General features: G+C 31.8%; 2 protein-coding genes across 3 annotated transcripts in view; both read right to left on the reverse strand.

The window, feature by feature from the left end:
- Positions 1–554: 554 nt before the first annotated feature.
- LOC123693118 (methionyl-tRNA formyltransferase, mitochondrial) lies at positions 555–2,940 on the reverse strand. The gene is made up of 5 exons (XM_045638077.1): positions 2,759–2,940; positions 2,480–2,686; positions 2,123–2,256; positions 1,277–1,444; positions 555–950 (listed from the first exon to the last, which is right to left on the reverse strand). The coding sequence occupies exons 1-5, from the start codon at positions 2,923–2,925 to the stop codon at positions 583–585; spliced, it is 1,044 nt and encodes a 347-aa protein (XP_045494033.1). The 5' UTR covers positions 2,926–2,940; the 3' UTR covers positions 555–582.
- Positions 2,941–3,997: 1,057 nt separating this feature from the next.
- Positions 3,998–27,750, reverse strand: part of LOC123693152 (opsin, ultraviolet-sensitive-like) — a 52,004-nt gene continuing 28,251 nt past the window's right edge. For both annotated transcript variants that reach the window (XM_045638123.1, XM_045638122.1), the window contains exons 2-3: positions 6,892–7,022; positions 3,998–6,036 (exon numbers count right to left, since the gene is read on the reverse strand). In XM_045638123.1, the coding sequence (XP_045494079.1) occupies positions 5,024–6,036; positions 6,892–7,022 (1,144 nt within the window). In that variant the 3' untranslated portion in view covers positions 3,998–5,023. The remainder of the gene's footprint in view (positions 6,037–6,891; positions 7,023–27,750) is intronic.

The following is a 27,750-nucleotide window of genomic DNA, read 5'->3' on the forward strand; positions in this document are numbered from 1 at the left end:
TAAATTTTAGTGTAATGAACATAATATATTATAAGAGTATATATTTTATTATAAGTAACATAATATCTTCTTAGAGCGAGAGAGGTATCTAAATCTTTTCCATTCTATTTGATGTTAAATAATAAAATATCTGTTTATACATATAAAATTCTCGTTTCACAATATTAACATACTCCTCGGAAACGGCTGGACCGATTGTCATAAAATTTTGTGTGCCTATAAGGTAAATCTTAGAATCAGTCAACACCCATTTTTCATTTTCATACACCTAAGTGATAAGAGTAAGGCAGAACAAAGTTTGCCAGGACAGCTATTTATAGAATAATACTTGTGTACACACGTAAGAAGTGAAACTTCTTTATGACCTTATTTTTCAAAAAATAATTTACTATATGCAACATCACGCGTGGTAGGGATAAGAAAAAGATGGCGCGTAACGGAAAAATGTCACGCGTAACGAAAAAATGTAACACTAAATTTATTTCCAACCCCGAGAAAGAAGTTTCACTTCAAAAACTGGTCTGATAAACTCTGAAGGAAAAGAAAAAACTTCATAAACTTTAATAACATTTATTTACTAAATCAACAACCTACTACATATTTTCTCTTATCTAAGGGAATATTTTTAATATAACCGTTGTAAAAATCAAGCGCCGTAATTTCCCGCTTCCCCAATATCCTAAGGGACTTGAAATAAATATATTTTCTGTCTTTGCATAGTATTTTTACGGCGTCTCTTTGTGTACAATATTCTAGTGATCCGATTGGTTGCAAATTTCGTTCGATATTTTCATCTGGTACAAGAAAAGCATTGAATAATTTCATTGGTTTGTCTCTGAATGTTGTTGTCAATGGATAGAGGCCGTATGTCGCTCGATACAGATTATAAACTTGTTTAGCTGTCATTTCTGACCATCTGACTTCACTGATTGTTTTATTGATTTTCTTTGCTGAAAAAACAATGAAAATATATTTAATCCTTGATTTAATCCTACTATAATAATTATAATGTAATAAGCGCGAAAGTTTCTTGAATGGATGTTTGTTACGCTTTCACAAAAAACTACTGGACAGATTGGGATGAAACATTACAGTATAATACATTTATATTTATAGAAATACTTGATACATTAATGTCTAATAAATAAATGTATGGTTTAAACTTTAAAATTTTGGTGAAGTCATATAATTATTCCACAAATTATGATGTAGTTAACAAATATATTAAACACAAAAAAATGCATTAATTTTATTTTCAAACACAATAAATATTTACCATAAGTAACTCCTTCATTACTCTGTGGCTTAGCATTATCAAGACTAGTTGGTAATGCTCTCATACAGGCTACTAACATCTCTCCTCCAATATCTGATAGTTGTTTTGTCAATTCTGGTAACAGTATATCATTTGGCACAGGAACTACTTTCTGGCTTATTATTTCACCTGTAATTCATAAAAATATTTTTAAGCATAGCTTCTATCGCGGGCCTTGAGCGCGGGGACCGAATCGAGAAATTCCGTAACGAAAAACCTCACTCTCCCCACTCCGACGGGCGGAGGTGTGGCTTGAAGGCATAGCATGCAATAGCTTTACCGCGGCAGTCCCCGAGTGCCACACATCTTTTTTTTTGTTGTAAACTTTGAATGAAATTGTTGCATTTATATGCATCTAATTCAAATATTGATTTCTGTGTGATATAGGTCAGCACTCTTTATAAATCTTGAACAGCAAAATCATACGGTCTTCTCAATATAGCTAAGTTTGGTATGATATTACGAGTTTTTATGTAAGTAACCCATTATTTTCACCTGATTTATTATTATATTATAAAGTAAACACTTGGAAATAAAGAAAATTTATCACTGAAATAGATGTAGACTGCATATACACAAGGAAATAGAATGCTTCAATATTTATATCATACTAGCTTCCGCCCGCGGCTTCGCCCGCGTGGTGTTTTGATATAAAGTAGCCTATGTTCTTTCTCAGGGTCTAAAGATTGTCTGTGCCAAATTTTCTTCAAAATCGGTTGAGAGGTTTAAGCGGGGCAAGCGTAACAGACAGACAGAGTTACTTTCGCATTTATAATATTAGTAGGGATTTAAATTTTAAATACATACCAATATCAAATTTATCTGGTTTTATTTTCATTAGTGACACACCAGCAACTTCATCACCTTTTAACAAAGTGTGGATTATGGGAGCAGCACCCCTCCATCGAGGTAATAGACTGGGATGAACATTAACCATACCTCTGAAAAATTAAAATAAAGCATTTAAAAAGTATTTTTATATTTTATTTTATACCTGTAAGAAAAATTGTTTTTTGTAACAACCAAACTGGCTGGTATGTACATTCACTACATAATATAAATACTATTACTTTATGCCCCACATTATGTTCTTCAGAAAATAAGTATGATCCAGTGGGCTCTTAGACCACGTTAGGTATTATTATAAACTTACAGTATACTTACAAAGGAAATTTGTCAAGAACATCCTTTTTGATTAAATGTCCAAATGCAACTATTAAGCCGATATCGTACTCGGCATTTTGAATGTTTAAGTTTGGCCATTGCAATATTGGGATTCCTTCGCTTTGTGCGAATTTTTCTATTGTACTCTTGTTCTTAGAACTATTAGCAGTTACTAGATGTAGCCGACTTATTACTTTTTCAGATTTCCTGTAGAAAACTGATAATTATAGTGATTTCATGTAAATATTAAATCTAATGCTAGGCAGTAGTTATTTTTACCTTAAAGAATTAATTTTACGTAAGCTGCTAAGTCCAATTTCATCAGAACCAAAGAACAACACATTATATGGGGTTTTGGTGCAAAATTTTTGTGCATTTATACATTTTTCACTAATAAAAAGGATTTTTCGTCTAAGCAAAGCTAGGTTATGTACAACAAATGTCATTTTCTGTTATTGTAAAATTACAAAGTCAATAGTGTCAAAATGACATATGGCCAGTGCTGCCAACATAACACGAAAGCCATAAAGGCGTTTTTTCACTATGTTTTCACAGAGTACATAATATGACTTCATACCTAGTCACTTTACTCGATAAAATATTATTTGTTTGTTTATCTCTTTCCGTTGTTACCGAGCGATTTAAAGTTAGAAGGCTGGAGTTATATTATTATGGTTTACTTTAAAATGCGGTGAAACACCTCATTCCGGTGGGAACTGTGGGAGGGAATTATTATTCTTTGACCAAGTGGGTATTAAGTCGTGGTTGGAAAGCTAGCTTGCTCTTTAAAATATTATGGTCTTAGGAAATCTACTTCATTTAAATTTTGAATATGACTGATTTAAATTCTGTACATACTATAACATAAATTATTGAAGATTAAGGATTCTCTATAATTATTCTCATAATAATTTTATTCAATTCAATGAGCATTTGTCAGATGTTCTACAACATTAGAGTCTACAACAGTTATTTTTTGTTTTTTTCTTTAAACCAAGGTTAAAATAAAAGACGTGCTTTCAATAAAACTTCTATTTATACATGTCCAGAAAAATAGACGAGTCTCTAAATAGAATGTAAGAGATAACATTTGCATAGTAGATTGATATTTTTATAACTATTTTTTAAAATTCAGATGACATAACATTTATGTTCATTAAACTGTATCTCTTATCATTGTAGATATATTTATAAATATATAAACACACAGTATTATGTAACTTTTTAAATATTATTTGCTTTATGCTAAATGTATTTCCAACAGGTATAATGCATTAGGGTAATTTTTCAATGTACCTAGTTCTCATTCTCAATGAGGTCTGAATATGTTGATCGAGGCTCATTTTATTTTTAAATAGTATTTACTTATAGATATATTATGAAAATATATTAGCTAATGGACAAAAAGAGTGTGTGTACTTATGTACACGCGTTAGAAGTTATACTTCTTTGGCGTATGGAAAAAAAATACTAGAATATACAACTTGAACATAGTTATCATTTTTCATACCACCGAGAACTAACTTCATGCTGTTAAATTTAGGTGTCGGTATGCGCGCATCGTAAAAATTCACTCTTATCATTTTTCTTCATCGCGCCAAAAGAAGTATAACTTCAACAATCATCAGCTACGCATTAATTTGGCATTATTGTGGCTTTTTATCAACCGAAATTACCCCAAACCATCTTACCTGATACATAAGTATTTGAATATATCGAACTCGGAACTACAGATATTTTTTTTTAGGTATATATAAGTAGATCAGTTTTTTTACATTCGTGCATATTTTATATGAAGTAGAAGTATAAATAAAACTTGTAGCATCAATAATCAAGCACTGCTAAATAAAATACATAGGTTTCCATATAATAAAGCTTTATTTTATCAAAAATTTATTTATAGATAATATAAGATTCTGTAGGTATGTATGAATGAAATATCTAGATATTTGATACATTTTTTGTTTTAACGGGTGTGAAGAGAGATCACACACATAGGTAAGGATTAAACAATTATGAGTACAGTTTTTATAAACGTAACTTATTTTGAAATGGGTTCTTTGGCTATAAGGATAAATCTTCAAATAATATTTTGTAATAAATATGTTACATTACAAATAGCCACCTTCATGTAAGTGGGGTAAATTTGAAAACACTCTTGTTAAAACAAAATTTAAATAAAAAACAAAGATATAAAAATTTAAGATTTACTTAGAGTTTATAAAGAAAAGTTTATATTCTAAACAAAAACAAACGGAATTTTTTTTTTTTTTGTAAAATTAATTAGAATTAAATTAAATTGTATCTAATTATACAAAGCCGGAAATAAATGAGGAGTGAGATCGTGCTTCGTATGTTTCCATACATAGAAAAATATACCTATCTTTCTACAACTATGTTTTCACTTTTCATAATTAATGGTATTTATCTATTAAATTCTATAATCTCATGAATTCCGTGATTAGTCACTTAGAAAAGTTATAATCTCAAGAAATTTTCTCAACTATTATATCACTAGAAATATTAAAACATCAATACTTGTAATTAACACGAGCTTTTTGTCGACTTTCGGCTGAAACTTCTCGACTTTGTAAATTGAGGTTTTGTGTACCAAGATGGGGGACTAACCACATCCTCTTCATAACTTTTCATGCTCACACTCCCCAATGATCTTTGCGAATTCTGTCTTTGCGATATCTTAGACGAGACTGTTTGCACAGCGTTACCCTTCGCCTCGTTATGATATGGAATGTCTCTCATTTCGATAACCTCTACATCCGTGTCGCTGAGGTCTTTACTAACTCTATACACTTTACTAGCATCCACAGAATATCCGACGCTTTTAAACGTTCCAGTCATTCTTCTTGATTTGTCTTTGAAGAGCATCTTTTGCAATTCCTTTCGGAACTTGGGATGTGTGATGATGTAAATAAATGGATCGATGCACGCAGCCGTTTTGCAGAATAAAGCTGGAATCATGGAAATAGCTGGAGTAATGGCGTCTTTGAGGCCAAATATGCCTAAAAGAGTTACTATAGCGTATGGGGTCCAAGAGATAAAGAAGAGAGCGATCACAGCAATAACAAGGCCGGCTAGTTTAATTTCGGCTTTGCGTTTCGTGTGCTCCTTAACATGACGAGAGGACATTCTCTCTTCTTGGTTTTTGCTATTCATATTTCTGCTGCCAACGACGATGCGAAGTATTCTCGTATAGCAGAAGCAGATGATACAGAGGGGGCCGAGCCAGGCGGCGCAGAAGAAGACGAATATGAAGTATCGAGGCGGCAGTTCATCTGTGAGATAGTCGAAGCTGCAACTGGTTAGGTAGCCTTCTGGCACGTAATGTCCATAGCCAATGTCGAGAGCGGGAATAATGGAGAATATTCCTGCGTAGATCCAGGCGCCGACTGCGAATAGGCGAGCTCGGATGGCTGTTAGGGCTCGGAGGGGCTCCAGAGGGTGGACCACGGCCCAGTAGCGGTCAAGCGCGATGGCGGTCAGAGTGGCGATGGATGTGGTGCCGCTTAAGCCCCCCACGAAACCGTAGATCACGCATCCTGTTACGAAGATAACATTAATATAAAGATTAAAAAACAACATGTTTTAAATAAGTTAGTCATGTAATAAATGGAAATATTGTTTTCGTCTTATACCTACACTCTAATATTATAATGAATAAATTTGCTTTCTTGAAATGTGTTTTATTGATGTCTGAAAAACTTTATCTATAGGAACTTAGATGATGAATCTTCTTTGCATTGGCAAACCGTAATAATTTTATCATAGTCGAAGTAGAGTATATCAAAACTCAGGATTCCTACAATAATATACACGCTTACATTTTTACGTTTGAATCTCAGAAGAAACTATAAAATATAATTAATGTCAAACTTCGTGAATCTGTTATTCCTTTGAGCATATTAAAGTTAATAAAAACAAGGTAAAATAAACTAATCAAAATATCTAAAGTTGTGAATAATTATTTGAACACAAACTGCTTTGAAATTATGGAACGCTTCGCTAACATAAAGGTCTTGTGGGAAATTATACATCCCGCAAAATGTTAAAATTGAATCCGGTTCCCGTGGCGGGAAACTAGGGCTACGTATTTCAGTGTACTATATTCTGTGGCATAGATATCGATAAACTTTGGCCTGGTCGTACCCTTTTTCGATAGAGGAATTTCACTTTCCTTCCTATACATTGGTATTTGAAATTATGGTTACCGAAATGTTGAAATTATAATATAAGAACCTATAAGTATACAATATATTACATGTATATGAGTAAGATTATTCCTAAGCCTATATTATGTCTAAATATGTATTAAAAATAGAGCTTTTTTTACAAAAGCGCTTATCAAAAGCAAATAGTCGGTGAGAGTTTTTAAACGTTTGCCAATTAGTCATTACCTGTTTTGCCCAGCGCTGGGCCGAGGTTAAAGGAATTAAAAATAAAAATCGGTGTCTTTGCCAGCATTATGAAGTCGCTGAGAGCGAGATTTGCCACCAAAATGTTGCCTGGGGTACGAAGAGATCTGCATCTGTAACAATATAAATAAATCTATACATATAATAAGTCTGTAGAAGGGTCAATTCTGTACATTGAAAATATTGAAAAAATAAATAGCAGAGGGTGTTACTGGATCGATACCAAACCCAAATATGTGATTAAAAAAATTTTTGTCTGTCTGTCTGTCTGTCTGTCTGTATGTGAAGGCATCACGTGAAAACTAACGGTTCGATTTCGATGAAACTTGGTATAATTTTACCTTATTATCCTGGGCATAAAATAGGATACTTTTTATCCCGGAAAAATACGTAGAAAAAAAATAAATCTAAATTTTTCTTAATTTTACCGCGCGGACGAAGTCGCGGGCGGAAGCTAGTAAATAATAATTATCAACATAGTTATTCAATATTCATATTTTCTAATACAAATTCTGGTTTTACAGTGCTTGTGACTTTTTTGTGGGTTATTTAGAACTTCAGTGTAGGCCATATTCCTTGTCAGCTTCTTATAAGTGATGTCAGTGTAGTTTATCACGATCTAGGACAATTTAATAACGTCAAAACAATGCAAATTTTCAATTATTCCTTAGCCAGCCCTCAAATTTCGGAGAAACTTTAGTTAGAAATCAAAGCAGCGGAAACTAGAAAGTTAGAACTTAGATACAGTATAGGGTAATATTATAAGCAGCACAATTTTATGAAATATAATATATAACAATGTGATACATTATACAGGCTTTTATTTACCTCACTTGATTATTTACTTTTATAACAACTCTTTTGTAGATATACCTAGGTAGGTATCTAATATGAAATCTAGGTACTTACCTATATTAAATATTTTATTTTGAAATTTATTCAACTAGCATATTGTATGTATTTTCGTAGTTAAGAATTTACCTCTGTATAAACTGTGTAAAAAGACGTAAGCTGGAAGAGACTATTCTCCACAACACAGGGAATCCTAGTGTGGAGATTAGTGCATTGTATTATCTACCAAATGTTTATGTAATAATAAAGATTTTTGTATTTTTGTATTTTTTTTTGTATATTTGTTCTAGCTTCATAAAGAAGTTATTTCACTGAAATGAAATTTGAATTTACTATCTTTACCTCACGTACCTACCTAACATATTACGAAAACGATAAAAACCCAAGATGTATGAAAACATTCATTTGTAACATTCTTAAACGTAGGTACTTATAGCGTTAAATTCCTTCTTCATCCAGTCTTTGAAGTCCATTGAAAAGATTCATCAAAAAGATTTAAAAGATACAATAGTATTTCCTGGGTTGTGATCTACAATTGATATTTATTGGAGCATCTTTAGACATTATATAATAATATCCGCTTAGTTGATTGATTTGTAATGGCGAAGACATCTTTAGTTTTTTCCTTTGTGATTTAATATGTTATCAAAAGAGAAGTGGCTATAACTAGGAATTTTATTTTCTGTTTTATCGCGATTTCCTATTTATAAAAAATAGATGTTTTTTAAACCCACAATCTCAATTTTTCTCACACCAATAAATTATTATTTCATCTTAACTCTAACAGTTAGAAATATATTCATTATACGATCAACAAATAATATACCTAGGTATTTATTATATAATTTATTTTCTTTCTACCCAACAGTGCTTTAATTTCCTCCCACAATTTAATCGAAAATTAAAAACAGTCGATTCAGTTCCAGAATCAAAATAACATACGTTCAGGAATTTATTATTATGTTCCGTGTTGTATAAATGAAATTAGCGTAGGTCGATGTAAATCTATAAAAAAATCGCACTAACCTAGATAGAATTAGCAATGCAAGAAGAAAAAAAGTTTATTTGAAAATAGAATATAATATATCAATGATTAGGACAATTCATAAGGCGGATCCATAAAAAGCGAGCAGAATCTCGAAGCATTTTCTACGTAAAGCCTCGCGAGGCTGCTCGCTCTGTGTACCGTTAGTGGAAATATATCTTTTTTTTAAATAGCCTGTTACCACTAACGTATTACAAACAACTCGTGTCACAGATAACAAAGCTTTCAACAGATGCAGAAATAATAAAAAATCAGCCAGTAACTTTTATTTTATCACTGTTAAAAAAATACTTATGTATTTTTATAAAATGTTACATTATTTTCGCTATTAGTATACATTTTTATCTATTACTCTTCAATCTCTTTATTTTTATATATTGAAAAAGCGATACCGAGTCGTTACGAATAAATTAAGGGATGAAAGAATGGATTGGGCCTAGGGAATACAGTCATAAATGCTTTATCGTACTAAAGGAGGCCTTTAGGGTTTACTCTTGTTGATTAAATCATTTATTTGTGATTTCAAGGATTTCTACGGAGGATAATGTGGAGTGTTCGTGACAACCATTTAACGGAAAAGCGCGGGAAATAAATTCGTGACCTCTTAATTCTGTGATGTTGAAATAATGACAATTTTGAAGGGTTCCTGAAGATCTTGTAGTAACAGAATTGTTGTAGAAATACTAAAAGCTTTTATAGTTAAAAATTATATGTACATTTTTTAATATTTTTATATTTGAATTAACAACGTTAAAATTTAGCTGTGAGCTTTCATTAGATTTGATGATTGTTTATTGTACTACCTACCTAATTGATAAACGCCAAAAAAAGTTAGGTAATGCATTTTAAAGTATTGTTTCTTCTAACCTTGTGTTTCAAATTACACAAAGCGTTTCACGAAAAACGAAAGACAAGGTAAATAGTATCATAGACAATTCATAACACAGGAAAGTAATGTTTGTGTTATTTCCTGCACCAGATTGTTTATTTTCCTCAAACAAAAAGTGTTTTGTTAGTTTAGATAGTATAAGGTGACTGGTGAATACAAGGTTGAAGGGATGACATGTTCTGCTTTATATTACGAAGTGTATTAATACTACTTCGTAATATAAAGCAGAGAGAGAGAGGCAAAATTAAGTATTTCTATGACTGATGTGTTATTCTGATGTTTATCAGGTTATACAACCTATGTTACTGTAAAGTTTCATCGAAATGCGATCAGCAGTTTTCGTGTAAGAGTACATACATACGTCCATTCTCACAAACTTTCACATTTATTAGGTATTATTGGGAGAATTACACATTTCCTTAATAAAGAAAGTAAAGAGTAAACATTTGTTTATACATTTGGGAACATCGTGTGTGGAAATACTTTAATACTGAAAATTCACAAATGAATTATAATAACTTGCGTTCGCAGTGAAATTATTGTTTAACTATATAATTTGGATCTCATTTATTAAAACTCTTCGTAGCCGAACTTCAGTGAAACTTTTGACATCGTTCTTAAAAAAATCGTCTTTATAAGTACATACTTTATACTTTATAGTTTTAACTTTTGTCTTTATTTACATTAACTTAACAGTAATATTAATAACTAGGTAATAATTATGACTACAATAATCTATATTATTTTATATTTTAAATTAAAATAAGCTCCGATACAACTAGACCGATTTTATTCTTTCATCAGTCGAAAGCAATGAACAAAGTCGCTTTCTGTCCCTAGGTAGGCTTAAATCTTAAAATTGCGCAACGGAGTTTGATGCGGTTTTTTTAATAGATATACAGTGATTCAGGAGGAAGGTTTTAGTATATTATAATGTACTAGCTGTGCTCCGCGGTTTTACGTGCAGTGCTCCGCTGTTGGTCTTAGTGAGATGATAAATTATATCCTTCCTCTATAAATGGGCTATCTAACACCGAAAGAATTTTTCAAATCGGCTCAGTAGTTCCCGAGATCAGTCAACCGAGTCAGCTTTAGGTTTTAGACAAAGCGGGCGAAGCCGCGGGCGGAGAGCTTGTTATATCTATTTAACTTCTATTTTGATTTTAGCGTAATCTTCCACTCACATCTGTATTTACACCATCCTAAATATTATTCTAAAGCCCGATTCATGTAAATCTACACATTCGCGTTAAACATTAAAACTGTCTAACCAGTTCCAGAAAGAAATACGCATGAAGTTGTTATAACCCGGTGACAAAAATATATGCGTCTATTTGAAGTTAATACCTAGCAACACTCGGAAATTTTCTGCATTGATAAATGTAAATTTATTTTTTATAAATTTGCGATTTCGCGATTTGATCAAAATATGTTTTTATTGAGCTGCTTTTTGCTACGTTTTATTTACCGCTTTTAATAAAAAAAAAAACATCCTCCATTTCAGAACGTCGATTAAAATTTGAAACATTGGCCGCATTTTGGTCTGCATAATTTATACCACAGATAATTTACATACTATATAAACGACAACAAAGCTGTACCGTTTTTCGATTTCATAATTTATAAAAATTCTACATTAAAATGCGGAAGGTATTTGAAGAATGGGCGTAAGATAATTTGGACAAACGTAATTTTTTATAGATTAGAACAACATTTTGACCTTTCAAATATCGAGGGTCGTTGTGAAATAATAGAAATACATTCAAAGGTAAATGAGGAAAAGATATATTTTTATCTGGGGATAAAGGTTGCTTTTCCTTGAGATATCGTCAAGTTTACACGAAGCAGGCTCGTAAGTGAGTTTACAAAATAATAAGAAGAAGGAAAAATATCGAAAATACGTTAGAAGCATATCGTTAAGAGTTCAAAGCTTTTGAAAGTATCGATAAATTGCAAACATTTGCATAATAATATAGTTGCACGGTGCACGCGATATTGTATCGTGTTCAGACTTCAGAGTTGAATATCGTATTATGTATGTTTTTGAATCATTATAGTCCTGCAATTCAGTAAATATTATTAGGTAAATCTGCTTATTTTTAAATAAAAGGTAAGGTCATTGCGCTGGTTTTCTTCCAATTATAGGAGTTGCCAACTTTGTGATACGAAATAAATATTTTGGAGCACCCTTCCTTAAACATATAATATTTTTTTTAAGTCCTTATATAGTCTTCTTTAAGATAGTATTAAGGGAAAATAAATCATTTTGATGTATCTTTTTATTTAAATTATTTTCTGCAAAAGTAGGGTAAATGCTAGTTTTCATCCAAAAAAACTGGTTTTCGTCCTAGTGTAAGCTAGTTTTCGACCACCGTGTAGAAAAAGGAGGGTAGGTCAACTATTAAGTTAAAAATCAATTACAGGTATTATATACGTTTATTTAATTAACATTACAATTTCTTACTACCTTACAGGTTTAGTTTTACTTGTGGTTTTACTAATAATAATCAATATAACTAGTCAACACTGAGATCTATGTAGCACTTGGCAATCCTTAAAGGCGTTAGTGATGACTGTATAATCATTCGTAATAAAGAAAGGAATGCGTAATGCGTTCCTTACAATGTAAATTAAACAAGTAATAATTACAGGACTAAGAAATAAATATTCATTCTAACAACAAAAATTTTCATTCTAATACTTTGTTTATCAAATGAAACGTATTATACCTACACACACAGCCATAATACAGTGTATTATGTCTGACCTACCCCCATTTATGCTACGAATAATTGACTCTACGTCACACATTAGGTACCTTCAACACTCTGTCCCTCAGCAATTATTTTTAGGGAAGATACTGAATCGAAAACTTTTCAATACTTACGTAAAAATAGACGAAAAGTAATGCAAAAGAATAGCTATATTTAATTTTTGTCTACTCCAATACTCATTCATGGACGAAAACTAAAACATTTAAAGCTAAATTTAGTTTTCGTCCACTTCTTTAAATATTTTTTATTTTGGCAGCACTGACATAGCAGTGGACGGAAACCAAAAAAACTAAACTAATAGCAATAAAGATCACTTCGAGAGAAACTATTCAGTATTTTAAAGGTCCGATAAAGTAAAATGACCCTAACAAATATTCACGTAGCTGTTTGAGTTTCCGTCCACTTGGACGAAAACCAAATATTTTGAGAATTTGGTAATCTAGTATCCGTCCACTTAATATTTCGAAGAGTATTATAAAAAAGTATGATAAACACTTATAATTGCGTTTATTATGCTTAGAAATAAACATACGTACCAAAAACATTACGTAAACTAGCTAAAACAGTGATTTACCTTACCATGAACTTTTCTCGCCGGCAAATTTTTGTCTCGCGCGATGACATCTGCAAGGCACGTATGCGAAGCGGCCACTTTTACGTTAATTTTTTGAACTCTCTTCTTGTCAAATAATAATATCTCTTGTCAAATAATAATATTTCTATTCTTGTCAAATAAATCAAATTTTCATGTTGATAGTACTGTTGCTTAAACATTATGGACCGTAAAAAGTGCAAACTTGCGCGGGAAGGTAGGTTTGTATTCAAGTTTTACGCACGTGATAATAGCAGGTCAGTCAAATGGACGAAAACAGAAGCTGGACGGCAAACCAGCGCAATTACCCTATATGAATATGTAGGTATAGTATAAGTCATATTTAATATATTATATGTTTTAGTTATGTCATAAGTTAAATAGCGTTTAAGTACTTAGGATAGACAAAGTCTCAATAACTAAATGCACATTTTATAAATTTATACTTACAGATCGAGATGAAAATGTGTGCTTTTTCATCATTTAGCTATGCTTCAGTACCTTCTTTTTATGATAACAAAAATAAAGACTAGGTATCTCATTTTGGTTAGAATATAAAACCTACTTTATAAATTATCGTATTGTTGTATCTCCTGTTGGCAAATTTTCAAGTATTGGATGAAAATATAAAACAACTTATTCTCTGATCTGCATAGTGATAAATAAAAAATGCAACTCAATATTTTATTATTAGACCAAAGTCTACATAAACTAGTCTGCACTCGCAGGCAATAAAGACAAATGATCAAGATCGAATAAAGATTAACGAGGAAAATGCAATTACATGAATATAGACAATGGAATAAAGAAATTGTACATTGTTTAATAAAAAAAGTATTTAAAAAGAAACTTCCTTTCGAGAAAAATACTGGCAAGTCCATATTACTTACGGGAACAAAAGCTTCTTATATTTTATTACGGTGTATGATTTTCTGAAATAAAGAAAAATCAAGTATTTTTTAACCAATTTTTTTCTGTATATCTGGTACTATTGTTGCCGAATAACGACCTAGAAACAAATGAATTGTACTCAAAAACATTCATTCAAAGTTTATTGGTTAGGCCCGTATTTTTATTCAGTCCCTAAAAAGAGAAGGTACCTACCTACGCCAAACTATGGTCGGACCATGGTCGGACAGATTTTGTTTTTGTAAAAATATAAAAAGTAAGAATAGATTAATACTTTATAATTAATTAATACTTAGCTAATGAGTGACCATAACTATAAGTGATTTATAACCGACTCTAAAAAATAAGGCGAATTTATCGTTTACTATAGGAATATAGGTAAGTATGTAGTTTTATAAAATATGAGTAGATATTTTCTGTCCTTCTGAGTAAATTTGTTACAAGCTGTAACCTAGTTATAGTTCGTAAATAAATATTTGTACCTACAAGAACTTCCACTATACTTCGAGAACATTCTTAAATATTAAAACATCGCTATTTGATATCTTCGGCAAACAAAAGGTTAAAACAATTATTTAACACGAAAAATGTCAAACCGACATCTATCACTCGTAATTGAATACTATATCATGTATTCCAAGTATAGAATTATTCTTTTATTTATTACATCTTATACTAGTTTACCAGCGCGGCTTCGATCGTGAGATAAAGTTACATTCTGTGTTCTATCGACTAGATATACAAATCTATTAAAAAAATAATAACCTCCAAAACATCTTTTGGTTTTAAATAAATATTTATATGCAACATAATAAGGGTAATTCAGGTGACAGGGTAAACAAGTATATGTTATGACTACGCAAATATGTATGCAAATATTATCAAACCTAATCTTCATGCCATTCGTTCACGATAGGTACTTACAATAAAGTGATGCTCTAATTGGTATTCACAATTTTCCGAAATTACTTTATATTATGCACTATACAATTTTAAATAGTCCGATTCAAAATATTAACAAATATTGGTACCATAGTCCTGGGGAAAGTAAGGCATTATCTTAGGTCAAGGATGGAGGCCCGTCTTATAGAGGGATTCCGGATTAATGCTACAACTTTGTCTCGTAAATGCAATGTATTAGATGAAAACTTTCGTTTTGTGTTCGTAAATAACTTCCTCTTAGCTTTCTAAAGATAGATATTTTTATGTTACGTCTTAAAAGAGATGGATGGATTGCCTTGTGGGGTTTTAGGTGCTAAAATTAGGAATGGTAAAACTTTTCTTTATGTATGATTGTTATAATAAGTACATAGTTATAAATAATAAAAAGCATATGAAGGTTATGCTAATCTATACTAATGTTATAAAGCTGAAGAGTTTGTTTGTTTGTTTGAACGCGCTAATCTCGGGAACTAATGGTCCGATTTGAAAAATTCTTTCGGTGTTAGCTAGCTCATTTATCGAGGAAGGTTATAGGCTATATTATCACGCTACGACCAACAGGAGTGAAGCCACGGGGGTGAAACCGCGCGGAGCAGTTAGTAAATTATATGTGCCTGTTGCCAGTTACCTATCTGTTTGACTAAGAATTAATAAAGTAACGAAGTAACTAATAATTTGTAGAATATTTAATTAATTTGTGCCGAACATTATAAATGTTCAAAACTCATTAAATACAAAAATAACATATACATATATCTACCTATATTTAAATTTTGCGAATGCAAACATAAATGTATTATAAATATTCATAGGGAAATAAAATATCCGCCTTTTTAATTTTATTTAATCTCTCTGTGAATACAAAATGACTACCTTTCGAAAAGGAAAATGTAAATAATTGAAAAACAACGAATTCACAAAAATACGAAGGTGTAAAAAGAACTGACGAATTATAAACATGTCTGTTACTTCTTTTAAATATTTTGCAGTGAAGTCACTTTCGGCATTGGACTGCATAATGTTTATAAATTCGCCAGAAATATTACCTACCCGTTATTGTGTATGTTTGTTTATTAACTCATTGCACTATTATATTTTTAAATAGTTTCTAGGTTGGCAATTATAACCTTGACTGACAGTAAACCAGTAAGTAGTAAACCAACCTACAGAATAACTGCGTTAAAAACAACCGACTTCAAACTTGCACTTGCAACATTAATTACAATTACAGACAAAAATGTTCATAAAATAAAAACTACAGGGCCTATCCGAAAAAAAAATTTTATGGGACCAATTCGACACCATCCCGCATCGAAAAAAAAAAGAATCACGTAAATCGGTTCATAAACCTCGGAGTAATCGGTGTACATACAAAAAAAAATTGATAACCTCCTCCTTTTTTTGTAGTCGGTTAAAAGTACAAAAGTTTAGAAAATATAACATAGTAAACGTTACGTAGGTAAGTACTGTTTATGTTATGTTCGAAAACCATTTAGAATATTTAAGTAAATAACGGTTATAAAGTTAGTAAAACACGTAAAATTTAATGCAAAATGAAAGTAATTTCATATTATGATTCTGATTAAAGGCGCCTGTTGTGCCAAAAAGTTATTTCAAAGATTTCCTTTACAAGTAAGAACTTTTGTGTTCAAAAACAGGATTTCACACGAGAGATCGGTTGGGTCAGAGAACAATAAAATTAGAATCAAATACATATGAATTCCAATTTACTTACGGGTATAGTGTCTGACGATCTTTTATTAATTCTAACAAGCGTTCCGCCCTTATTCTTCACTTCAATCGAATCCAATTTGTAGAAAAAACTGACAAATTATTCAATTTTATCTCAGAAGTGGGTGTGATATATAATTTAACGATGTTTTATATGTACCTTTTTATTTGTAATTGTTTGGAAAATGTTTTTAACTAGAAAAAGAAAAACTTTTAGAAAATGATTAAATGCGAGAATACACTGAGTGCTAAGTAATACGAATAATTTGTTTGTTCGTCTATGTATCGAATAACTCCAATTGTTATATATAATATTTTAATTAATTATTTCATTGTTTTTCGTTATTAACTGAATTATTGACGCATCTAATTGTATCATAGTTTCAAATATCGTATTTCGTTTGTATAAATATAGCTTCACCCTAGATTGTCTGGTTGATAAAAATTATTTATAGACATTATTTTAGACTATAATCTCACGGCTGAAAGTGCTTGTCTAGCGAATTACGCCCATAACAAGGCAAGTTAGTGAAGGGGAAAATCAATTTATACTGGAGATCATGGTTAAACATTTTAAATCTACCTTAAGGCATTGCTACAGGTTTACAGGTAAACGGTTTTATCTGTAGACAATCGGAGGATAAAAGGAACGTATCTTTGTATTATGGTAACAGTAAAAAGCTTCATTTCTTAATTACGTCTTTTATCATAATTTAATAAATAAATATAGTTAAAAAATCTATAAAACAACCTATAAATAAGATTAACTCATGAAATTACTGTAGTGCAGATCCTTGATAAGTGTACAAAGTTTAAATTAAATCTGTCCGTTTATACAAACATGCAAACTTACATACAAACAGATGACTGAATAATCTAATGGAATACCTTTTTTTTTAAGTGGGGAAATCTTCCAAAGATACCCACGGCCCCCGGGGCCGTGGGTTATGTCGGATTCTTACCGACTAAAACCCCACTGTGTTCCGTCGAGCCGCTTTAATGATGGGGCCGCGGGATCTAATGGAATACCTAAGTATAAGCTTGTTATAAAACAATATTTACTGAATCATAATTTTAAATACATTTGTATCGTGTCAAAATAAATATTTCGACAAGATTTATAGCCACTTTCACAACTGTTGGATTTGTTTTGTTCAGCTTATCTGTTAAAATGACAAATCCTCAAATGTAATTAATTAATATAAATCCGTCTATAATGATTGATTGCCTGATTGATTGATTCATCTATACTAACATTAAAAAGCTGAAGAGTTTGTTTGTTTGTTTGAACGCGCTAATCTCAGGAACAACGGGTCCGATTAGAAAAATTCTTTCGGTGTTAGATAGCCCATTTATCGAAGAAGGCTATAGGCTATATATCACGATGAGTTCAACTTCGAGAACTTCGGGTAAAACCACGGAGCACAGCTAGTTAATCATAAGAATCGGTCATGAAGTTTCGGCATTTTATTGCTATCGGTATACTAGATTATATTATTTATCTTTTCGATTACAGGGAAATACATTGTACAAAATTATTCCTTAAGGGATACAATAAGTAATGAATAAAGTTCCTGACAACAAAACACTTATCAATAATTATTGGTTTTCGCTTAACTTGATTAAAATGTTTTTGGGACACATCCGTAGAATAGAATAGATTTGATTAAAGACTTGCGGCTGAATACTAATTAAATCCTAAACTACTTTTTTTTTTTCACACACGGCACGATCTGCTCCCATACTAAGCTTTCGTTTGTGTTATGGAAACCAGATGAATGATAAAATATATAATTTTAAATAAATAACTACATATATAGCTAATAAACACCCAGACACAGACCAAACATCTATGTTCATCATACACATATTTGCCCCGGGTGGGAATCGAACCCACGACCTCTGGCTTGGAAGGCTTGGTTGGTAGTGGCCCTCACTACCAACCAAGCCAACCGGTCAGTCAAGCTTTTGTTTTTTATTGATGTAAAAAAACCGTTCTCGGTAGACTTCTTTTTGTATTGAGACGGGTTTATATCCTAAGGTTTAGGATATTTACTGAAAGTAGAAAACTTGTTTCTAAAAGGCTGAATTTAACCTACTTATATGTTGTATTTTAAGTCTATAAAAGGTCTATGAATGGAACAAATTGTATATAGAGTAATAAGTAATTTGAATATACATTAAAACAGGATTAGAAGTACCTTTGAATTGGTTATAATTATTTTCAGGAAAATCCAGACAGTAATCTAATTTTAAAATACTTTTCCCACTGTATTAAAATATTTGGAAAATTCTCATTTCTAAAAAGATACTTTATGTTTGATCGTGGGTGTTAAATTATTTTCATTCCAAATTTCACCAAAATCGGTGTAATCTTTATGTTTTCCTGTGAAAGCCTAACATACAACATACTTCTGTATTTTATGATATTTATATGGATTTTTACTACATAAAGCCATACTACAAGCTACATACGCACTTATCTGCAGCAGGGGCAATATATAGGCAAGCGGGGGCAATTTAGAGAACAGCTGTAATTGCTCCAACCGCTGTGAAACCGAGATTGTTCCAATATTGCCCCTGCGGCGGGTACGTGAGTAGCCGGCTTAGGAAAGATAGACAGCCGACAGCTGACAGGTATATAATCTTATAATTAAGTGACAATGTTGAATGCCTGAATACAAACGAAAGCCTTAACTTATTACTTTTGTATTGTGTGCACGTGTTTGAAATGTAACAAAGAATTAGTTGATTAATTTGTTTTGTTTAATTTTAGTTCCAAACTCAACGCTCATGACGTTTAAATTATTAATTAAATTTTCCTTCGTTTGTTATGTATCCGTTTTCCATGCGTATAACGTTTACTTGAGAGTGAAAAAGTCCAGATGTGTTTTCGGGAAGTTAATTTTGTAAGAAAACACAATGTTGAATTTGATTGGCATGAGAGGTTATTAATATTATTTTTTTGAATTCTCTGTTGATGTGTCTCGCCTACTTTTAGAAAATATACTCCATTTCTATTTCTATACGGAACAGAATTATTAAATTCACAGAATTATTTGCTTTTCAATTAAAAATATTGAGACATTTTAACCGTTACACCATATACCTACACGTAATATACATACGTCATATTGTACTATACTTGCCATATATGTATTAATATTATAGATACCTACCCAGAATTGTGTCGCTTTATCAAACAAGTAAAAGAAATTATCTAGTTCGTTTTTTTATCAAGGGACATAAACTTTGATATAATCTATTAGCCATAACCGTTAGTTCTTCTAGAAACAAGAAACTTTATACAGTTTCAGGTGGGTTGCTATTACGTCTTATAGCTGTATTATTTCCAGTTTGAGAAAGAGATGGCGCTAGACGACCTATATAGCGCTGTCTTTTCCACAGTGGGATAATACTGCTGTAAGACATCAAGGTACAGGGGCAGGTGTAGCAATTAAACGGAACCCTCCGTTTAACTTTCCTAATAATATTATCCGGTAGATTATAGGAACAACTTTAAATTCGCATAACTTTTAATTAATCCTATTGTGGGAAGTTGATGCGAGGTAAGCTCTAATTATTTCCCCCTAATTGCAAAACGGTAGGTAGCAAATTTCATATGTAATGTAGATGTATATTGATCAGCAATAATGTTTTATTTATCCATACTTAATATTATAAATGCGAAAGTAACTCTGTCTATCTGTCTGTCTGTTACTCAATCACGCATAAACCAATTTTCATGAAGATTGGTATGGAGATATTTTGATACCCGAGAAAGGACATAGGCTACTTTTTATCCCGGGAAAATGATACAATCCTGGAAATCCCACGGGAACGGGAACTATACGGATTTTTCTTTGACTGCGCGAGCGAAGCCGCGGGCGGATACCTCGTATAGAAATAAACGTAAATAGGACTGTAGTACTTGATATTTTTATTTTCAAGCATTCATATTATATATATTATGCTTTATAAATATAAAAAAAATCGATCACGAGGTGGTATTCGAACTGGGCTCGGATTTCTCAGTTTTCCGGGGCGACGCCAAGCCTCTCGGTCACCCGTGATCCCGCTGAGCAATCGTGGTTGAATTTTTTATAAATAAAATAAATAAAATAAAAAGCCCGTTTATTTCCAATCCACAAGAAAAGTTTTGATACAGATAGTTTACATACTTATAGCTGTTTTCAATATAAAAATTACACTGTTTCTTAACTTTAATTTTAATTAACTACTAATACTTAATTTATTTATTTTTTCTATTTTCTTTTTTTTTCATTTTAGATGTTACATTCTATCACAGCTTGCTTATCTATCAGAACCATTGATTGGAACCCCTTCTCGGGTATAGGCCTCCTCCAGCTTTTTCCAGGTATCTCTGTCCATTGCCTTTGTTCTCCAGTCGTTTCCTGCTATATTTTTTATATCTTCTATCCACCTTTTTTTAGGGCGTCCTACATTTCTTTTTCCCTTCGGCCCTTTCCATATAGTTGTCTCCAGTGTCCATCTTTTATCCGTGCATCTTGCTACATGTCCCGCCCATTGCCATTTCTGTTTTAGTGCAAATTGTAAAGCGTCAATGATTTTCGTCTTTCGTCTTATTTTTTCACTTTTTACTTTATGTATTTTTCTTATTTTAAGTATACTCCTTTCCATTGCTTTCTGGCATGCTACTAATTTACTTTTTATTTTTGAGCTGTATGTCCACGTTTGGCAACCATATGTAAGGGTAGGTAAGACACATGTGTCCAATACAATTTTTTTTAGATGAAGGGGAAATTCGCCTTTTAAAACTTCCTTTAAGGACCAGAACTTTTTCCAGCTTATATTAGTTCGCCGCACTACCTCTAGTTCTTCGCTTTTGTCTTCGAAGGATAGTTGTTTGCCCAGGTAGATGTAATTGCTGACATATTCATGAATTTTTTATATTCGCTAAAAAATTTCACGAGGAGTATTTCGTATAGAAAACTTGAACAAATGAAAAATATGACGACAGGTGTGTACCTATTTTTTAAAAACTTAGTACTTACGTAGTACGTACCTACTTAACTTTACATTATTTGTGATGAAACTAAAACGATGTACCTAGGCTATCCAGGGAATTGTATGTTAAAACAAGGAAGGCTTCATTTGCATTTATTTTTCAGTTGTGTATTTAAACGTACCAACTGTAAAACAGTAATTATTATATTACCCAAGTTTGGTAATATTGTTGTGACCTACCTTTTTGTCTAATACCTAAGCATCCCATAATGTATTTAATACAGTTATTATGTAATATTGCTAATTGCAATTTAAAATTGTTGGGTAGATGTAATTTTAAAAGCTGTTATCTGTACTTATATTATAAAGCTGAAGAGTTTGTTTGTTTGAACGCGCTAATCTCGGGAACTACTGGTCCGATTTGAAAAATTCTTTCGGTGTTAGATAGCCCATTTATCGAGGAAGGTTATAAGCTATATATCAACTCGCTAAGACCAACAGGAGCAGATCACTGCGGGTAAAACCGCGGAGCATAGCTAGTTTTAAATAAAATTAGGCTCATATACCTAGATATTTATAGAGAAAAATGTATTCCACCAATGCAGAAGAATAAATTTAGCATCTCTCACCAAAGCCATTACGGAAAATAATCGCTACAATGGATATTTTCGTACATTCAGCTTTTCCTCTATCACAGTTTTCCCGAAAGACATTTTCTCGCTTTTCAAACATCTTTATTCAATGATTAAAACAATCTATTGTTCCCTTGTATCACTTATGTCGCTGAATACAAAGCTATTACTAAAAGGGATTTTTCATTACGTAGATCAAGCTACGTGGTAAATGAAAATCTTGAGATTGGAATTAATGAACCTTTTTTGTCAAATAAGAAGCGGTTTGTTCTCGACTGCGCCGTAAAATCTAAAAATTGAAATATTGAAAGTGACTTTCCTCAGGTAAAAAGGTATTTTATAGATATTTCGTTACAGAATTGTAGTTAAGATAGTGTAATCAAAATGTTATTTTTAAGTTTTTTCATTTAGATTTTTAAAAGTGTTTAATGTTAGGAATGTATGTAGGTATGTACCTACTTAATCTTAAGATATGAAAATATTAACCTAGATTATTAAAACGCTAATTTATGGATTAAATTTTATAATTATGACTGCTTATCTAGGTATAATAAGAAAGTTCCAATATAACATTAAATGTATCCTTAAGAAGAGAATTAAATCACCTAAGTTATGACTAAGTTAACAGTTTCCTAGTTTACAAAACGCTCGTTCCATCATATTCAAGATCTACTTCAAAACTTGGTATAACTATGAAAGTCTTACTTCAAGGCATCTTGATTATAAGGAATCAAAATACTTTAAGATTCCTACATAATAAGTGTCTACAGTAATATGTATCTAATATTAAATAGAGGATTTTTAATTCGTGCGGTGCCGGGGCAAACTGCTAGTTGAAGATCTTATTAAACAATCGCTTATAGAATTTAGATTATCAGTCACAACGCCTACGCACCACTCCGCGGTTTCTACCATGGGTTACTTGTCGATGTTATGTAGCCTATATCGAGTGTCTTCTGTCCTTTGTCCCTATAAAATAAATATATGTATATAGATTATCTATCACTGTTAGGCAAACAAACTCTTTAGCTACATATTATGTATATTCGTATAAATAAACATCTGCTTCAACTCAATGGCTCCAATCAATTAAGCCTAAACCTATATAAACTAATTATTACATTTGCAACACCAATACGAAGCCAAAACTAATACGCTTGATTATAACTAATGTGTAATTTGTATGTTATTGACAGCCATCACGTTTATTTGTTGTGGCGATACCAATATTGTTAATAGGAAGCATTTATATAATACTAGATTTCCACCCCCGGTTTCGCCCGCGTTTTCAAAGGAAAACCCGCATAGTTCATGTTCCCGTGGGATTTCCAAGTGTGTTAATCCAAGTTACCCTCTATATGTGTGCTAAATTTCATTGTAATCGGTTCAGTAGAATTTGCGTGAAAGAGTAACAAACACACACACACACATCCTCACAAACTTTCGCATTTCCAACACTGTACTATTCAGTTATTTAAAGTACATTTTGACGTAAATTCTAGAATCATAACCGTCTTTTTATTACTTTTCAAAAGTAAATCGTCAATGAACATTTTATACGAAAAACTGCTTCATATTTGATTAAAGAATATTCTGGATTCAGATATTAGTTCTACAATTATCTTCCTATTATAAGCACTTTATATAGAGAGGTTATTATTCGCATATAACATATAATTATGAATAGATGTGAACAAGGATTAGTTAGTAATTTAGAAGTTTGAATGGGTTGCGACTTGCGGCTTAGCTTTCGCGGTCTTTTGTCGTAGGCACTCACAGCCTTTGGATTTATTTGTACGTGTTCAAGAGGTCTAGGTTATTTGGACATGCTCACTGAAATGTGCCTATTTAGTTGGTTATCTACACAACCTCTTTGGATTTATGTACTAATGTAAGTGTTCAAGTGTAGGGTTTTTGAACATGTTCACTATAATGTGCCTATTTGGTTGGTTGAAAAGGTTATTGTTGTTCAGAAACTTCTTTTAAACTCATATGAATTTATTGTAATCGAAAAAATATTTTTGTTTACTATTATAAAGAAATTCAATGATGAAAATTATATATTTCGATATTTAACTTATTTGTTCGATCATCGAAATATGTCATTTTCATGCCCGCGGCTTCGCCCGCTTTGTCTAAAACCTAATAAATTATATACTAAAACCTTCCTCTTGAATCACTCTATTTATTAAAAAAAAACGCATCAAAATCTGTTGCTTAGTTTTGTACAAAGGGACATAGGGACAGAGAAAGCGACTTTGTTTTATACTATGTAGTGATTAACAGTTCGCCAATTATTTATTCTTAAAACCGCGTTAAAACAACACAGTTCTACTCCATATAATCCCCTTACTGAGCGTCGCAATTATTTATTAGCTCCGACAATGAGACTAAATACTTCTTTCAGTCACAGATTCTTTTTATTTCTTGGCCCTCACATTTATAATAAACTCCAAAATATTCTATCTGTACATTCTTTAAATTATCACAAACTGAAAATTTTACTTGATAACTGGCTACAGGGACTTTCTTACGCAGAGACTGAGACCTTTTTAGACTCATTTATCTAATTCGTTCAAATTAAGATTTCAGATGTTTACCACACGCACTCAAACTCACTCACACTTACTCACACTACACACTCACTCACTCGTCACAATCACTCACACTTCATCCGGGTAGATTTTTGTATGTTTTAATTTTAGTTTTTTTTTGTATTATTTTATTTTTTATTTTTTGCTAATGTAACTAAAGTAATTTAATTTTTAAGCTACATAGTTTCTTTCTTTGACTTAATAATTATAATGTTCTGTTCATCCGAGTGGTGGAGACCTGGTGACCTGTATTACAGGTTTACACCTACCACGGGCACCAGCTTTCCACACCTTGTATATGTTGCCTTGTATTATATGTATTGTAAAAGGAAGAAATAAATGAATTATTAACAGATGTTTCGTATATAGTGATGGTTATAAGTAAGAATTAATTACGTTTCCAATTAAGAGCAAATTATGTATGGATAATTCATATCTGTTTACCCAATTTCAGTGTAATAACAACTTGGATCAACATCCGTATGTTCGCAAATACGCGTCTTGCTTTGATTTATTGCTTATAAAAGAAAGACTTATGGCCTATAACGAAAACATGAAGATTTTGTGCCTGTCGTGTTTTGTTTGATAAATGTTTAAGTTAGGTCACAACCTTGGTCTGATAACTAATATCAATCGATTACTCATAATGTTGTGTACGTGTGAATTTCTATCATAATTTAATATAATTAATGCGAAAGTAAGTCTGTTTGTCTATCTCTTCTTCATGCATCAACCACTGAACCGATTTGGAACCGATGAAACTTGGTACATAGATAGTTTGAGACCTGATAATGTTTTATCCTGGAAATCCCACGGAAACGGGAACTACGCGGTTTTTCTTTACTATGCGGTCGAAGCCGCGGGCGGAAAGCTAGTAAGTAATAACAATCGATTACTGATACATAATGTTGTGTACGTGTAAATTTCTATAACAAATATTTGTTGATGTTGCTTTTAGAAAGGGATTTACAATAACTACTACCCTTGGGAAGTCTACGCGTGATCAAAGGGTCAACTTATAGTCCTATCATGTTAATTTTATGACAATACTAGCGGTCCGCCCCGACTTCGCCCTTGGTACATATTCACGTTTTCTCTACAAAAGAATTAAGAACCATCCTCGAACTTCAAGGAATATTATAAAAGAAGAATTAACGAAATCGTTTAAGCCGTTCTCAAGTAATGCGCTTACCAACACATTTTGCGATTCATTTTTATAGTATAGAGAAGATTAAGCTTGAGTCACAGCACTGAAAACATCGAATAACTTTAACATTTTGAATGTCATGTCTAGCAGATTTGTTCGGGACTTTCCTTCGGAGTAATAAAAAGAATTTTTAAATGGTATGTGAGTAAATTGTAAATCATAATGTTTAAAAAAATGTAGTATTATATTATCTATACTAATATTACAGTTAAAGCTGAAGAGTTTGTTTGTTTGTTTGTATGTTTGTTTGTTTGTTTTAACGCGCTAATCCCGATTTGAAAAATTCTTTCGGTGTTAGATAGCCCATTTATCGAGGAAGGTATAGGCTATGTATCATCACGCTAAGACCAACAGGAGCGGAGCAATGCGGGTGAAACCGCGGGGAACAGCTAGCCTTTGATAAAATCATGTAAATCAATCCAAATACATACGTATTTTTGTGTCAAAGTATGAGAATAACAGATTCCCTCAATGCGTTGTAATAAAGTTTTTGTTCGTTCGTTGTTATTATAATAACATTTTCATACAGAATCTGATTGAAGGATCGACGTGATTTGAATAATATATTACATAGTCTGACCACAAAAATACGCTTGTGTGGTCTTATACTTAGGGGATTGAGGAAGTCTGTTATTTTCGTCACAACGAAGTTTTCTATATTCTTTCGCTTTTTTCTTTACACCAAAATAACCGAATATAATGAATGCTGGTCGCTGGTCAATAAAAAATAGGAATGTCAATAACCTTTATGTGTTAAATGTCATTTAAAATCTTACAACAAATTTAAATATCAATTGTTGATTGGTTTGAATTTCCTGTTGTGACGTCACAATTTGTCGCAAAGTCGATCCTATTCTATAAAGACGGATAGTATTAAATTAGTTAAAAAATAACAGCTTATTATTGCTTACTCAAACATTATTATGTTATTTGGTCTGGATAATATCCGAAACGTTTGCTCTTATATTAAAGTAACTTTCACTAGCAGATCTGAAATGTAAATTAAAGTCGGCTAGTTTATGTGAAAAAAATGACAGTTTATGCAAACGAAGTCAAATTACTATAAAAACTATAATTAACTGAAGGAAATTAACCTTAATAAGGGAATCAGTGGTAAGATAGAAGAATCCTCATAAAGAACTGATTAGAACCAATAGATTAAATCTTATTTCATTGAATCAGATATCCTTTCAGTAATAAAGCCCATTTGGGTCACGTAACAAATGTATCTTTTATGTTCAGATTGATTCTATTTTACTGTATATTTTTTGAACTGCTTCCAAAGAAATATACAGAACTACTACTATATAAAAATAAGTCGGGTTTTCCTTCCTGACACTATTACTCCAGAACGCTCGAACCGATTTCCACGGATTTGCATTCGTTGGGAAGGTCTCTGGCTCCGTGAGGTTTGTAGCAAAGAAAATTCAAGAAACATTTCAAAAGAAAAGCGGGAAAACCGGGTAAATCATTTTTCACATACAGCGCCTTATGTAACATTTCGTTGTTTTTAAACATAAGGTGGCGAAACGGAATTCGCCGGGTTAGCTAGTTTTCATTTAAATTCTTAAGATGTTATAAATTTGAAACAGTTAAAGACATTTATAGATACGTATCTAGAGAGTCTAATAAATATGTAGTGTTATTGGAACTGCTTCCAAAGAAATAAACTAAATTTATAATGT

The sequence above is a fragment of the Colias croceus genome, chromosome 7 (assembly GCF_905220415.1).
Source record: "Colias croceus chromosome 7, ilColCroc2.1".
NCBI classification, from domain to species: domain Eukaryota; kingdom Metazoa; phylum Arthropoda; class Insecta; order Lepidoptera; family Pieridae; genus Colias; species Colias croceus.